Source organism: Zonotrichia leucophrys, chromosome 3, assembly GCF_028769735.1.
Source record: "Zonotrichia leucophrys gambelii isolate GWCS_2022_RI chromosome 3, RI_Zleu_2.0, whole genome shotgun sequence".
Taxonomy (NCBI): Eukaryota; Metazoa; Chordata; class Aves; order Passeriformes; family Passerellidae; genus Zonotrichia; species Zonotrichia leucophrys.
Window position 1 is genome coordinate 61252762 of NC_088172.1, and position 17054 is coordinate 61269815.

The window sequence follows — 17054 nt, forward strand, 5'->3', positions numbered from 1 at the left end:
GGAAATCATTGTAGGTATTTGTAAGGCTAAAGACACGGCTTTAACACTTCACTACTGGGAAAAATCTTCATGTCCCTGCCAAGAGGATTCTTCTGTGAAGAAGCAGACTCTGACAGGTTTGAAGGAACTGACTGATCTAAGACTAGATTCCTCTAGTTTCATATTCTAACCTTTTGACTTAAATGGCTTTAATGTGCATTATGTAGTCCTCAAATACATGAAGGTTAGCTGCAAAACAGGAGGGAATAGGTTGTTCCAGTTCTCCACAGGGCAGAAGATAAGAGATAGGGGAATGACAGCAATTGATATGTAATTTAGGCAAAAAAGCTTTATAAAAGGTTATTGAAGCCCTGAAGCAAAGAGCCTGAGAGGATTTTGGAATCTCCATCGTGTGTAATTTTTAAAAAGCTGCCAAAGTGACTTGGTTATAGCTCATCTCTTTGGGTAGAGATAGCTTAAGTGATATCTTAGCTACTTCAGAGATTTATAATTATTACTATACAAGGAGAATGTTAATCCATAATAAATTCCTGTGCCCCTTTCACTCAGACGTACTGCTAAGTCTTCTATCAGTTTGTCTTCAAAGTAGTGTTCTTCTGTTTCAATCCAAGATTTGTCATAGCCTTGAAGAAAGAGATTGACGGCTCGGTGTCTAAAAAGGAACATTTGAAACAAAAACTGTAAACTTGTAAAAAGAAGATTTGACCAATATGAATTTCATTTAGCTTGAACAACTGTCCAGTCATTACAATAATAATTTAAAAGGAAAGAAAAATTTCTATGTTAAAACCTATCAAAGCACCCATTTAAAAAGAAAATTTAGATTAAAATGTTTTATTTAAGACTGTGTCACACAAACTTGTAAAACTGATGCTCAAACATAGTAATAATTATTTAGGAATAGATAATAAATAAAACTGCAAAGAAATTTAAATGCAACAAATAAAAAAATAAATTATCACATTGGTGAGTTTTATGTTATTTATATATAAAATATTTTAATCTTTTTTAATACAAATATTAAGATAACAGAAATTGATAACTTTGGATTGTGCTCAAATAATTGCATTTTTTAAAGCTGAGGATTAGACTTGAAACTAGAAATTGAAAATTATATTTTTTGTTATTCTTTTCAGAAGATGGGGAAAAGTAATTAAATCTAATAAATAAAGCAATATACAAGCTATAATACCAAGTTTATCAATTACTGGCTTTCTTTTTCTTTTCCTTTTGAGCTTGCCAAATAGCTCTGTATAAACTGTAGTGGATTTGTGAAAGAACAATACAGCCCTTACCTTGGCAGATTATACAACGGTGCCATTCTAAAGCAGGCCACTACTGCTCTTTTTCTCTGTTTGGACAGCAGCTTATGCCACACTGCTTTTTTGGACCGCTGAGGATGCTCAACCTGTTACACAAAATACACATGGAAAAATAATGTGGCAATGTCCCTAGCATCAGAAAACAGTAATATTAGTAAAAATGTTAGTTAACAGATAAATCAAGTAGAAAAGCAACAGAAGAAGAATAGATCAGAAAAAGGTTCTAGACAGAGTTCAAGCATTCAGAGAAATCACAGAATCAGAATTTAGAAAATAAACTTAAAGCAAAAATCTCCTTTTCTTGGTACAATATAGATATTCTTTTTCACTTCATTGTACTTTTGCTATCTTTTATATGGCACACTATCATCAATAAGGCCATCTCTCAGGAAGCCTTAACTTTCAATGCAAAGAGCCTTCTTTCATTCCATCTTTTATGTGTAACTCTTTACACATGTACAGGTAAATTGTACTCACATTGCCTCAGACAATATTTTTAAAGAAATTTTCGTGGATACAAAAATATCTTTTATTTGTAATATAACATAATCAGTTACGATGAAAAGGAAGTAACTTCAGGAAAGAGTGTCAAGTACAAAGACTTAAGACTAAATCTTTACTGTGAAGTAGCACACACAGAATGTACATCAATATTTCAAAGCACTTTAGCTACATTTCAGAAAACTAAAGCTCTGTCTTAAAGTATATTCTTTTTCTGCATCTTGGCTCTACAGTAGCATGAGATGAAATAGGCTGTGCTCCATCTTTATCTTTTATGCCTTTGGGATTTCTTCTTCCACCTTTTATTCTTTTTTCCATCCCAAGAAAATCATTGCTGTGGTGCTGAAGAGCACCTGCATACATTTGTAAATAGCCTGACTGGGTAACTGGGAACCATGACTGCAGCCTGTGCTACAGATCAGTCCTTTCCCACAGCCTATTTAGTCTCTGTGATTTATTTCACACATCTTCCATAAAAATGATATAATTTGATTTAACCCATGCAGCTGTTGTAGAGTTAAGGGGAGTTGAGCTTTGGGGTGGTTTGGTTTTTCATGGGTGGTTTGTTTCTTTTACAAACACCTACACTCCTCTGTGTTACAACAGCATCAAAGAAGCCAGTGGAACTTAGCATTTCTACCCCGAAAGTCTTGCTAATTCTCCCTTGCAATAAAATCAAGCATTATATGAAAAAATTCAGTGACAATTCTGATATTTATGTAGACTCAAAATTCAGTCCAAATTTGGTTATCCAGTTTAGTGAAATACAAAAAAATATTAATAGTTAAACAATGAACATTTAATTAAACAGACAAAAACACTGCCATTCAGTGAAATATAGAATTATACTTGTAAGATTAAATAGGAGCAATCTTAAATAGGTTCTTTCTAGAAGTTAAAATAGAAAAGTAAATTATTTTTCAAGAGGAAGGACAAAAAAACATTCACTGCAAACATGTTTACAGTCACAAAAACAAGTGCCAGCACTACTAATTTAAAAGTCAGACAAATCCAAATATGAAAGTTAGGTAATTAGTAATATCTTCACAAACAATTATAAAATCCTCAATACTTTCCCAAAAGAAATAGCCTCGGCCTACGCAAGCAGATTTCTGAAAACAGTAAAAACAAAGAAGTTAGGTCTGCATGGAAAGAAAACAAAGAATGGACTGGTCATTGCTGGTGCAATACAGAAAACATTTAAAGTATATATGGAGAACAGAGTACTTGTATGCAAAGAGCAAAGAATTACTCAAGACTGTCATAAAAACAGATGCAGTGCTCATATACTCATTAAGTTTTAAAGACACCAGATTTCCCATTTCAGTAACAAAAGTTCCTGAGAAACAGGTGCAAGGCAGCCATAAAAAAAAAAAGGCAGAAAACTTGTCAGCAAGTCATTGTTTAAGTCTGATCAGAAGTATTGATCTTAAATGTTGATCAGGATGGGAATCCATCCTGTTCTGTACTATTGCTGGATCATCTCAGTCAACTTTGATAAAACCAGGGTAGAAGAGAGAACCTTTCCCTCCCTCCCCTCATATTGCTAGATTTTCTCTAGTCTTCTTTCCTCAGAGCAAACCTATATCCTTTCAAATCAGCACCCATTCTCCTCTCTTGCTCTCTCTCAGAGGCAAACCATGATTGACAAGGATTTACTTCCATACTTCTATCCCTTTTTGCTTGCTCCCTGCATATTCAGCAACAGGTAAAAATTAGTGACTCCTCCTTATTCTCTTCTACCAAACTGTGTAAGGCTGTTGAACTTGAAGCAAATCCATATCAAGGCTGGCCAACTATATGAAGAAGAGTTGTGTGATGCAACAGACAGGATACACATATTCACACCCACACACCTTCTGCAGTGTGTATAAGAGCACAATCACACATCTCTCAGGTTCCAATTGACTGAACCAGTGAGTTCCTGACACTGAGGAAACTTCTTGACATTGGATAGCAAAACTTTCTGAGTGAAACCAACTAATCTAATGAGAATACAAGAGAACCTTGGATTTTCAAATGTTCTTCAAAAAGAAAAAAAAAATAGTAATATTTATATGAAGATAGTTTGTAACGTATAGTCTGCAACCAGCTATATTCATGTCTGCCATTAGAAACACCTTCCAAGTTAATGTCCTGTTTTTTCACTAAATGGAAGGAAAGGAAAAAACACAATAAATCTAAAGTGCATAATAGCTAATAATTCAAAGAAAAGTCACAAAAATAACTTATCAACTAGTCTTCGACCTGTAAGTTGTATCCATATAGAAGATTTTTTAACTTCATATTTTAAAAAATATGGAAAGGACACAAAATAAAAGACATAATTACTTAAGTAAAAGTTACTGTAGTTCAGGCCACATGGGAAGCTCATATATTAATGCAAAAACCATTAAATAATACAGTAGAGTTTTTTGCCAGATTCTGAAGCAACTTAAAGTTTCTGACAGAGTTTTTCAGAAAAAAATAATTCCTCCAACCTGCTTTTGCTGTTTCTTGAATGCAGCAAGAAATATATGACTTTTCCATATTGGCCAAACAAATTGTTGGAGCTGCTGCAAATACATTGCAAGACAGATATGACCATAATCCTGGACTACAAAACACAGGATTAAGCATGTAAACAGTAGCTATCAAAAGAAAGAAAAAAGATTATAACATTAAATACAGCAGGCGAAAGTACAAATGAAAGGGTGAATACTTTTATTTAGATTAATAAGCAATGAAATTGGTAAAATGTGTCTAACCTGTTCCAGGTGAAACAGCACATTAGCTATATCAAGGACCCTTTCCACAGTCTTCTCTGGATCTGAGGAATCTTCAGTCCTGTTTGGCAAATCTTTGTAAAGTGCCATCTGCCATCTAATGGCGGGATCCTCAAGCTGCAGGAGAAACATTTCACATGTCACCAAGGCAAGATGTTCCAAACAGCTTAACTAGTAGAGAAACAGCTTCAAAGGTAAACTGAAACACTTTATATAGCTAACCTACACATTTACATAACCCATCCAGTATCCATTACACTGTGAGAACACGACTAATTTGTGCAATGCTTTGCAAGAGCTTCCAGAAAACATAAATTGTTTTGGGTTGGAAGGCAACTTTAAGGCCATCTACACCCAACCCCTCTGCCATACACAAGGACACCTTCCACGAGAGCAGATTTCTCAAAGCCATGTCCAACTCAGCCTTGAATACTTCCAGAGATGACATATCCACAGTTTCTATGGGTAACGTGTCCCACAGAACTAAAACACTAATAACCATATAAATAGCAAAAAATCATTGGTCAACAAATAGCACTGGCACCAGCAATGAATACAGTATTTGAGGAAAAGTAATGAGTATGAGGTACATAGACATAATGCAGTACACTGCCTTTCCCATTATTAAATGAAACAACACTAAGAGTTGCTGTATTAGTTGGGATTATTTAGTTTTCAGTCATGGAAATTAGTAGTATTGCTATTATTTACATCTATTTTAAAATTTTTCTTTAATCGTTAGAAAATCCTCATTTTACTGATTAATAGATAAAAAATTAGAAGTTAATTTGGAAAACTGAAATTCAGATGCATTTGCTTATCAGCCTACAAATTGTAAAGGACGGTAAGAAGAAAAACGGTTTCTATCAAGTTTTTCTCTTTACATTTCATTTTTTCTACTTCATTAACTTGTAATTCTCTGTTTTACAACTGGTGTTTTCTTTTAGGTTTGTTGTGTCTCCCCAGTCCTTCTGCTGATCAAGACTAATGCAACACACTTTGCAAGCATTTACCGTGCCAATGACACTGATGACCCATTTTACTGAGAACTGTGGCCAGTGATCATTCCTGATTCTGCAGCTGCTGTTGCAGACACACTGGCCCAGATGGCCACAGAACTCAGGGGCCAAACCATACAGATTTCTCTAGGGCTTGAACTCAACACTTACTTGTCTGAAACTTCTTTGTGAATCCAGATTTCAATTTGTGCCTGAGACAATAATGCTAATTCACCTGCTCAAAATATATTATGATACAAGGTTTACTGAGGTTCCAGGAATGATTAAAAACTTACACAGTCGTTCATTAATAGTTTATTACAACCTAGAAAGCCACATTTTGCAGGCATTTCTTCCACCTTTCGGCTTTTCCATTTCTTAACAACTGGCACATCCACAGTCTTTGTTTGAGCATTTGACTGGATCATCATGAATGGATAGTCCACAAAAGACTTTTTAATCACAGGTGGAGATGTCTTTTGATCTGAGGACTCCTCACATTCTATCAAGGTACAGCTTTTTTGTATAGGTAGTTTTCTAAGGGCATGAGTAGTTGGCATTTCAAGGTGTGAATTAGAATGGCTGGAAGAAGATTTTGGTGACTTGAGCTTCATCCATGTCAAAATGAATGCAAGTTTCATCATCAATTTCTTGAAATAAAAGGCTTGGTACTGAGTAACAGCATGCAGGCATGCAAGGAAAGGAAAGACAGAAACAGGGTGAAGACAAATGTAGACAAAGGTAGACAAATGCATGAAATAGACGCCATAACATTAATCGCTAAAGATTCTGAAGGATGATTCTTTAACAGTGTAGTACTCCAAAAAGGAATCTAGATAAATTACATTTTAGCTCTTAAATGTAAATAACAGAATGTTGGGTGTCTGTGAGAAGAAGTGGTTAACAGCAAACACCATTTAAAGAAAGAATATTTCTATGGTTGGAAGCAAACCAGCCTTTCAAAAAGCAGTATTTTTCCCATATTTTGAAAGCCACTTTACACAAACACCACTATAACTAAGTTACATATTAATTCATAGTAGAAAATAATAATTTCAATTTAGAAGACCATTTGGCCCTCATTCCATTATATCTGATTCAATTAGACAACAAAAGGGTAGTCTATGCATGATGGCATCATTTTTTGTAACAAGAAATATCATCTTGACTGTGTAGTGACTGAATCCTAATGACATCAGAGAATTATGGAATAAATTGTATTGTAATTTGTACATAATTACTGAATTTAACTTTAAATGTTATACTTTAAGTAACTAGCCACACACATTTAGAGTTAACTCTAGAATGTGTCACTGATAAATCACCGTTTTGTCTGCAGTTAACTACTTGTCACATACAGGTCTAAATCAGAGCTTTTAAAAGTTATTAAAGCAATATGTAAACAGCTGTAAAATAAAGCTAACTACAGCAGCAGTTTAGCTTTGTTATCTATGTTTTATGTCGTTCTCTTTCAGATTTTCATCTTCCACTGGGAATTCATTCAAAAATAGGAACTTCTACAGTCACTGATGAAAAGTTTACAATTGGAAAATCCAACAGTGTGGAGTTTGGATTAGCTAAAATTACTTTTGTCTTAATTATCAAGGCACTGTGAAATTGCACCAATCTAAGAAATTTAAAAGAAATTTTGTTCTCATGTGGTATAAACAGAAGATGTAAGTTACTAAACAAGTGCAACATTTTAATTGAAGCATAGGAAGCCTCTGAAGAGAAAGCTCAGACCAAGGCATTAGGATGTATCATGACTTCCAGCAACAAAGGAGTAACAGACAGAAATTTCTTAACAGCAGAACATATCACTGAAGAAACAAAACAGAAACTGAAGTTAAAACAGGAGGGTAAGTGCTAAACAGCAACGTGAAATCCTAGGCAAGACTTGTAACTGCATGGCTCATAAAATTAAAATGTGCACATACTGAAAATGCCAGAACAGAAATATCTATCACTGTCACTAAGAAAACAGTATTGAAGTTTATACACAAAATCACCTCATGTTCAAAGGTTTTATGTTCATGGCAATCACATTGTTTAAGTACTGTTGCTCATTAAGATATTCAGAAACACTGCTTTCTTCCTAGTACTTTGCCTGCTTGTTTTCTGCTTCTCAGTATATAACAATATTTGCTATATAAGGATAAGTATTTCAAGGTTTTAGGATTTAACCAAATCTTTTGCGTTTGAGTAAACTTTTCCATGTGCAAACCCTATAATTTAAAGCTACTGGATTTAACACTTTTGTCGTTAACACAAAAGAGACATATGGAAAATGTGACAGAAGAAAATTAATCTTCACATATTATTCAGGAAGAACCATCCCACTACCAGCTCATCAAAAAAAATTATTACTGCCATGGACTGATTGTAGTGGAATCTAGACTTCTAAATGATTCTTAAATAACAGTTCAGAAAAAAAAGATCAGATTTTCTAATCATATTTACTCTTCTGTGACCTTTTAATAAGCACAAAAAACAATAGTTTGGTTTTCTCTTGAGTTGAATAAAAGATGGGGAAGGGGGAGGCGGTAGAGGACAATCCTAAGTAAAGCAAGATCCATTGGTACTATTCCATCTTTCTTCAGTAGCAGAGACACATGCATAATTTAATTACACTTCCATATTCTGTCTTCTTTTTCTTTATTTGAAGCATTAATAAAACAGTTCCATTATGCTGGCCATTTCAAGACTTTTCCCCTAAAGCTATTCACCTGGCATTAATTGGAATTCAGTAACAGAAATCTATACTTTTTCCTAAAATGCCTTATTTTCCCAGGGCTGAAAAGTAGGAACCAAACTGAGAAAACTGGAGATTTTTGACTTTACAGAGTATGTCAAAATGGCAGCTTTCTTTTCATTTACACTTCAACTTGATACTAAGTAACTTCGAGCATTTTGCAGACTTTATCTCAAATACGAGTAGGTGCAGTTTAAACAGTGATAGAACTTCCTTGCACGTCCAATTTCGTATTAATGGTGTGAATGGAGACAGATTTGAAGGGCCATATATCATTGTATACAGTGCACGTAAACACACATTAAAGACCTAACATTTAATAGTTAATATTAACAAGTTACTTGACAGAAGAGAATAAGGGACTACAAGTTATCCTAATGAACCAAGGCAGGTTGCCATTATACAGCGCCGACAAATGAATTCAAAGGAAGAAAAATCAAATTTAAAAACTGCACATAGATTACCTTGCCCTGAAGGTGAAGATTACTACGGATGACATCTCGTACTTCATCTTCAGTGTCTTTCTGCCAATAGATTACAAATCATATAAATTAAGAATGGAAGGTAATTAGGAAACGTTATGATTCATATAAATATCAACCTTGGGCTTCATAAGATGATGCATGAAACTGACAATGTCAAAGATTGAGAAATATATCAGAGACAAACCTTTTCTTAACCAAGCTTGCAGGATCAAGTACTGGATGGCATCATACATATTTGTTCACAGCAACACACTAAATGTGAGCCTGAATTCAAATTGCTAACATACATAGAAAGTTTGACCAAATCAAGTCAATAACATGAACACAGCCTTTTATGATTTGAGTTCTCTTTTTTTGCAGAGCTCTTTCATAGCATCCTTTATAGGATTCAGTTCAGCAGTCCAATGGTCCTATAACTCCCTAGAGTGTATAAAGTATTATAGCTTGAGAAAAGGAGTATATTCCAAATTAAAATCAAAGTATTGCACTGTGAGTATATACCCAAAAGAATCACTTCTCAAACAGTCTATCCCTACAGAAATTCTTTCATTCACATGAGAGTGATTAAAAGGAATTAGTTATACTGGGCACAGAAGTTAGGAAACAGCTAGTATTTAATTTTATGAGAGTCACAGAACCAACTAGATTAGAAAAGACTTTAGAGATCAACTCCAAACAAATTCAACCTTCATAAAACTATAAAAAACACTATTTTGCATTAAACATTAAGAGGAAGAAATAACTAGTTCAACTATTGAATGCTATCTCTGTTCATATCCTGATCATTCTGAAATACATCCATACTGATCATAAGTATGTTCAAATTGAAATGTTTTAAGCCATGAGGAAAGTATGGAGATATCAACCATAATCACCCACTGTGCCCTTATAAAACAGAATTATAATCTTGATTCTCTGCATCACGCTGTAAGAATGAACACAGGGTGAAATACTAAAAAAATTAGATTACTAAATATTTTTAACTTTTAGAAGTGCAAAAGAGCACCTACCATGCTAAAACGATTTTTGGCCAGTGCAATTAGCTCTTGGTCTCCAGGAGCACAAATGTTTAGGCCTATTGGAAGCAATCTCTTCAGCGCTGCCACAATGAGAGAGGTCTGCATAGAGTAGCGGTCCCCTTTTCGCTTCATCTTCTTCCTTTCCTGGTCAGAAACTGCTGCCTGCAGAATAAAGTAAAGATTAAAAAGACACCAAATCCAATACCAAATAAAAGAATTCTACTAGCAACTTTGTACTTGTCACTGGTTTGACAATTTCCTTATTACCTGTACAGGTGTGACCTGATCCAGGGGAACAGGCATTTTAACATTGCCAATATTTTGCAATGTGTTACTCAAATGACTGCGTTTTGCGTCTCAACCCAGTGTTTTCAATAGATTTCTTCACCAGACAAAAAACCAAAACCTAAAGCAAATCCCCTCCCCTAAAAAAATCAAACAAAAAAAAATTTAAAAAATAAAAGCTGCCTCTCTGGAATCTTGGTTACTCCTTCCCTTCACAAAGATAAAAATATGATTACACTATATGATTATATGATTACCTTAGACATCTTAGATTTGGTGTCACTGATAAGAAAAGACATGTTGTTGATTTCATTTTGTACCACAAAGTTCTGCTCTTCCCTTTTGAAATTCTGAAAATACACGAATCTCAGTTAGAAGCATTTATATGAGTCCTCTATCTAAACATACCTTAAATAAAAGTACAAATTAAGTAGAAATCTGTAAAATTCACAAGACAAGGGCAGTAAAAATTAACAGATGATCAACAATGTCCTTGAATTTCAGCTTCGTTTACATTGCATAACTCAGGTAGTCTATGTTTGGGGATTTTCTCCGTGACAGAGAGAAGGAAATGTTTCTCTAGCTATGAAAAAGACATGATAAAGATCTCACCCCTCCTCCAATTCAATATAAAAATATTGTACATGTTTTCCCTAACTAATAAATTAATAATTCATTTTTCCCCATTATAAACTTCCACTATATTCAGGTACACAAGAAAATACTTAAATAAAATATTGAAATTATGAATACACAGGTGATTTCATTATCTGGCATCCACCTACAGTGTAATCACTTTTTGTGCACAGTGTTGTTTATAATAAATCTTACAGCCAAATTCAGGCACAAGTACTGAAGTTTTAAGGAATCATGTTCCCCAGACATGAGACAATTGAAACTATAGCAAATAAAGACATTTCATATAGACAAGAGTCCATACAAAGATCCAATGCCTTAAAGCAATTTGATTCTTTTGGGTTTTTAATTCTTTGTGCTCCAGTATTCACTGAATCAGATTTTACTTAAGAAGTATCAGTACTTACTAGGTGTGATTACAAAAAGGCTATGAGGTTAAAATAATTGAAAAGAAAAAAATGGTAAGGATACAAAATGCAATGAGTTTAACACATTAAAAAAAATCCCAAATTACAAACTAGAATCTGTAAGAAAAAGATCTTTAATCAATTTACTATGTTACAAAAAACCTATCCAATTATCTTATTTTCTCTGCAATTTCAAAAGTATTAGAAATATGACTCATTAATATCTTCCCATCTGCAGTTTCATTTGTTGTTAAATGTGTTTGACAAATACAACCACTAAATAACTGATCTACCTATTAATAAGCCTCATTTAAAAAAAAGTATTTACCAAGGAATTACTTACATGAGATTTTGACCAGTAAATGAAAACCTCAGCCACCATGCGGAACAACTCTTCTGCTTCAGGATTGGGCTCTTTGAGCCATTTTGCCCTAAAATTTGGTAAAAAGGTGAAAAAGGGGATAATCCTCATTGTCTTAATGCTTTGAAATCACTTTTCAACATTTCACAAGGATACAAATCAACAAAATCAATAATATATGCTTTTAATCCTTTCTGGTAGCAGTGGCTTTTTGATGCCCTATTTCAAACCCTTACAGTCCTTTAATATCAATCCTAATTCTAATCCAATAGATCTGGACTGAAATTTTGTTTTGTTTTCTTCTCAAAAAGCCCCCAGCTCCTCCTAAAAGTCAGAAAGCATTAGCTTGAGCAACTGCAAGATTGTCAGACTGAGTAAAAGCCACTTTAACTCAGCGCTAGGCACATCAAGGGACAAGAGGCGGTATCAATAAAAAGGAAGGTTTTATGAGATTTATTGACCTATTCCTCTCCACATACCTGTTATAGTCCACAAATCTAATCAACAAAGGGTAGAAGGCATAGAGGTCCCGTGCCAAAGTGGTGAACTCATCTAGGATGAGCAGTTCAGCCTCCGACATGTCACCTCTGCCTTCTGCTCTTAGATGTTCTTCATCCGATACAACCACTGCTGCCTTTTTCTTTAGTTTATCCATCAGTGGAAGGAAGTGTGTCTTTAAGAGCTGTGGCTTCGCTTTACTTATGATGGGCTGGGAAAACACTATTTAAGGCAATGAATATTATAATATATACCTGGCCACAAAATATAACTAAAATCTTTTACCTTTTCCCGCTTTCTTGAAACTTACTTCTATGCTACAGAGCCAAATCCTGCCCCCATTGAAATCAGCAGAAGTTTTGCCAAGAATTAAATGTGGTCAGGATTTCACGAAGTCAATTCACTTTGTCTGAGGGCAGAAATTGCAACTTCACAGACTAAGGCTGCAAGATCATAAAACTTGAAACACCTCTTTACTGGAATTCTGTCAGCATGGTATTTGACTGCATAGTTTTATTGAGCAATGCCAAAATTGTTTAATGGTATGGATGGATACAAATATAGCTACATAATGCATGCACAAGTTTTCTCAGCTGCTGGCTCCTGCTTTGAACCTTGCTTGAGCGAAGGGGAGCTGGAAAGCATGCTCTGGTTACTTGAAAACCCTTGGAAACATCTTGCCTGTATTTCTTCTGCACACTAAGTCTTGTATGTAGACACAAATGGGAGTGATTCAACTGATTCATTTCAGACTTGTCAGCACAAGATTTTTGAAAACCTACTCATAATAACAGTTATGTAAATTAGCACTTCAACTGGGCCCATTGGTACCAAACCATTTGTAACATACTGATTAAATTATACAGAATTTTAGGCAGTTGCTACCTATTCTTAGAGTGCATTACATTGCTAATTCTCAAAACACTAGGCATTCTGAATGTCGCCATGAATAAAATTACTACTACAGTAAATACTGGAAAGTCATAAGGAAGTCTAATTGAAAAATTGAATGCACACCACTGAAGTGACTTTTCCTCAGAGATTGTAACACTGAGAATTAAAGTGTTTTAAAATTAATTTCAAGTGTTCACCAGATGATAGTCAATGTAACTATTACTAAAATGACATGAGAATTTCAACATTTCTTTGTAATGAATATATGTTAGATATATGCCTTCAAACCCAGGTTTTAAGGATCCAGCACTCATACAGAATAGTAAGGAACTGTATAATGCCTGCAAATGAAAATTTGCTATGTAATGAAAATGGGGCTAAAATACTACAGTCCTTGAATTTAATATACTGCAAAAGGCACATGTGTATATTCTATGGAAAAAGAAATGTTCTAATGTAGTTCCTACATTACTTATAGAGAGATTAAAGCATACTGCTTACACTGTTTTTTCTTTATACTTGGTATTTCTGGTTCATCCAGATCTATATTGTTTAAAAATGTAAAAATATGAGTGTTCTTCTATTCCAGCTTTAACAGGGAAAATACAGAGAGATTCAAAGTCTCTGTGTGTGTATATACATTCTGAATATATACACACATTTGTTTGATAGTTGATTTATTTTCACATCTTACCTGCTAACCTCTTCATCCAGGCTCCTTCATCAATACCAAGGTTGTTATAGATGATTTTCAATATGTTACCCAACAGAGTGTTCATGTGCTCTGACGTCAAGGCTGTGCAACACATTTCAGCCTTGTCAGGATTGTTCTCAGGCCCATGCTCCCACCAGTGTGACATGTAACTACACAGCATGGGCAGTATGACTTCCATGATATGTGGCATTTGTGTGTAACGAATACCGGATTCTGCCAGTTCCACTATTTCTTCCATCAGCTTCATCAAGGAAGGAATGTTTGGGCAAACCTCTTCTACACTAGTTGGCAAATTGAGAACTGTTGAAAAAAAAATACCAAATGTCAATAAACTAGGTCATAAAAGGAGAACAATTCTCTTCAGCTGCTATTCAGTACAACTTCTCTTTTCTGTTTACATTTGCATCCTTGTGATACAAAGGAAACACACCCGACACAACAATAAAAAACACATCCTTTCATACTGTTGAGCAATAAACTGTTTATATGAACGGTTCTCTAATTAAAATTTCTATATGAAACCTTCAACAATGTAAATATTGTGGAATGAATTCATAGAAATCAGATGCAGTTTTCTATATACAAAATAAACCTTAAATTTCAAAATCCCTTCCGGTGTAAGTTTTGCTGTTGAGAAAACAAATTGATACAATGAAATATCTCTCAACAATACATCAAGTGAGACCTGGAATTCTAATAGAACAGAAACCATTGCCTATCCTAACATATTGAGCAGATTTGAGAAACTGATTCTAGAGATGAATATGTGATTGTAAATGTTTACTTTTAAATTCATTTGAATTTTTAGTTCCTTCCTCTGAAAAGGCACTGCAGTTGCCTTGATTTTTGAGGCAGTTTCTTTCATCTACAAAAAAATCTCTTCAAGCACAGTCTGTAGCTCCTGAATGTTTAACATACAGACACATACCATGACATACACAGGTATCTATAGAGCAAAAAATTTAGCCTGCAACTTGTGAATACAAGTGTCTCTACCAGCATCCCACAACTCCTTGTTGTCTTTTTTGCCAAGCAGTATCTTCTCCTATTTAGAGCAAATATATTTTACACTGACATCACACAGTCTCCTTAAAGATTATGCAATTTTGGACAAAACATTCAAATTTCTGTTAAAAGTCATGACAGTAGAGTGGACTGTATATGTAAATAGTAAGCATGCACAATTGTAGATATTTTAAAGTTTGGATACTAGAGCTCCTTGGAGAAAAAATCAGTTATGCTCCCTTTTTTAAAAAATAAAGGTGAAGTTATAAAATTGTTGCCATTATAAACTGACATCTTACACGAACATACACTGTCATCTCTGTGTATCTGTAAGATGATACAGACTCAGCATATATGCAGAGTTGGTGAAATTCTACTGCAACTTCTATTTATTTCAGGAATACTTTGTGCATGTGACCTTATTCAACAATCATGGTTCAGCATAAGAAACATCAAGAATGGAATAAAAAGATATATGTAAAGTAAACATACATAATGTCACTGTAAAACATCTGTACTGCCCTTTATGGCAAACAAAATTACAACCAATCTACATACTAGTCGCTATTTTTTTAATTTATAAGGGCATAATATGTAATTAATACAGCAAAGCCATTTTTCTTCAGTTGCAAGCATGTTTCAGGGACCCAAAACTGTTTATATAAACTGAGGAACCAAAGCTCCTGACAAGAATGCTTAATTTTATGATCAAATATAGAATATCTGAGGTACTAAAAATGTGCAGTCTCTTCATTAATTAAATTCCAAAGAGGTATTTTGAGAATGGTATCTCAAAATTAACATATCAGTAGCATTAGGAACATATAATGATCAGTTTTACCAGACTGAGAAAATAAATTGATTAGAAAATTGATTTAGAAAGAAAGATTTAGAAAATAAATTAATCCATGAAATTACAAGAAAATTCTTTCATTATAAAATGTATGCAAAATCACACATCTTAAGGCAAGCAGCGTTTATAGTGAAATCATGTTTTCATAACCATGATGTCAGTTTCTGAAGATACCTGCTCTATCTCTTGCATTCTTGGTATTGTAGATTGAGTAGATATTATGTTTGTTCAAATGAGTTTCCAAAAAAGCCACTGGAAATGCCCCTGAGAAAGCAGCCAAGCACTCTCCTAGTGCTGATCGTTGCCTGTGAATTAACAAAGACCATTAGTGACACACGTCCTTGATCACAGAGCCACAGAATGGGTAAGGTTGGAAGGGACCACCAGTGGAGTCAGCTGGTAAGTACTGACTGACCACACCTTGGGGTTCTGTTCTGAGATCAATGCATTTCAAAGAGAAGCCACGACATTACTGGGATCATCAACACAAGAACATGTAACTGGAAAAGAAGTCTAGCAACCCTCTGCTAATATATGAATGATATGTAAAGACATAAAATCTCAAAGGTGGCCTACACAGCTTATAGAAAATGAAAAACATACAGGGGAGACCAAAGTAATTATAAAAATGCCTTCTGTTCTATTACTTTCTTGTAAACTTTACTGACTGTATAATCCCTAGTAATAAGAAAAAGCTACTAGATAGAACAAGAGAACAAAATCAACTATCATTTTATCTAAGTGATATTTCACTTTCACTTAAGAAATAATGATAATCACTTTTATGCTTAGTCTAGTATGAAACTCAAGTTCTTCTGTTAGTGGAAAATTGTTTCTAATGATCAAGAGCTCTGAAATTTTCTCACAAAGCCATTGCTTTAATATCTTCAACTATATGACATTTATTTGATAATCAAAATTCTTTGTGTGTCAAAATTTTTAAAAGCTTGTTTCTCGGAAGAAGTAAGTGATGCCCTCCCTGTCACTTCACTTGGGTTCTTCACATGACAGCTATATTAGTCTTTCTAATTTTCAGTTTAATTGATCACAGCAGAATTTAGAAAGGTGAGAAATCCCTAGCTGAGACCAAATCACACATGTGACAGAAATTCAAGAGAATTTCAACTCAGGAGAAACATGAAATTTCAAGTTAAAAGGAAAAAAATATCTCAAAACTGATCTTGTGATTTAACAAGGTTCATCCTGGGTCTACAGTTTATCTAGGTCTTGAAGATTTTATTCTTTATAGATCTAACTGATTAAACTTGATTTTGTTAAATCTAACTTCATTCCCATTATCACTCATACTGTTTTCTCCTTCCTTTTTTCCCCCTTTTCATTAGGTCTTCATAAGCACAACATACATCCATCAAACACCTGAGAACAGCATATGATTTTCGATTTTGGTGGCAGACAATCATACACAAAAATTATTGGTTACACTGATATATTTTGTCTTCAAAAGAAATCCTATATCCTTTATTTGCCAAACGGCAAAATAAATTAATTTTATGTCCTTAATGAAATCAAGGAGACCTGATTTTCCACATATTTGGGG

General features: G+C 34.2%; 1 protein-coding gene across 15 annotated transcripts in view; it reads right to left on the reverse strand.

The window, feature by feature from the left end:
- Positions 1-17054, reverse strand: part of RYR2 (ryanodine receptor 2) — a 383167-nt gene that overhangs the window by 60771 nt on the left and 305342 nt on the right. For all 15 annotated transcript variants that reach the window (XR_010439574.1, XR_010439573.1, XM_064708448.1 and 12 more), the window contains 10 exons: positions 15671-15801; positions 13618-13938; positions 12011-12251; positions 11514-11601; positions 10385-10477; positions 9834-10004; positions 8803-8862; positions 4571-4705; positions 1296-1408; positions 556-652 (listed from right to left, as the gene is read on the reverse strand). Coding sequence is in view for 13 of the 15 variants with exons in the window: in XM_064708448.1 (XP_064564518.1) it covers positions 556-652; positions 1296-1408; positions 4571-4705; positions 8803-8862; positions 9834-10004; positions 10385-10477; positions 11514-11601; positions 12011-12251; positions 13618-13938; positions 15671-15801 (1450 nt within the window). In the remaining 2 variants the exon portion in view is untranslated. The remainder of the gene's footprint in view (positions 1-555; positions 653-1295; positions 1409-4570; positions 4706-8802; positions 8863-9833; positions 10005-10384; positions 10478-11513; positions 11602-12010; positions 12252-13617; positions 13939-15670; positions 15802-17054) is intronic.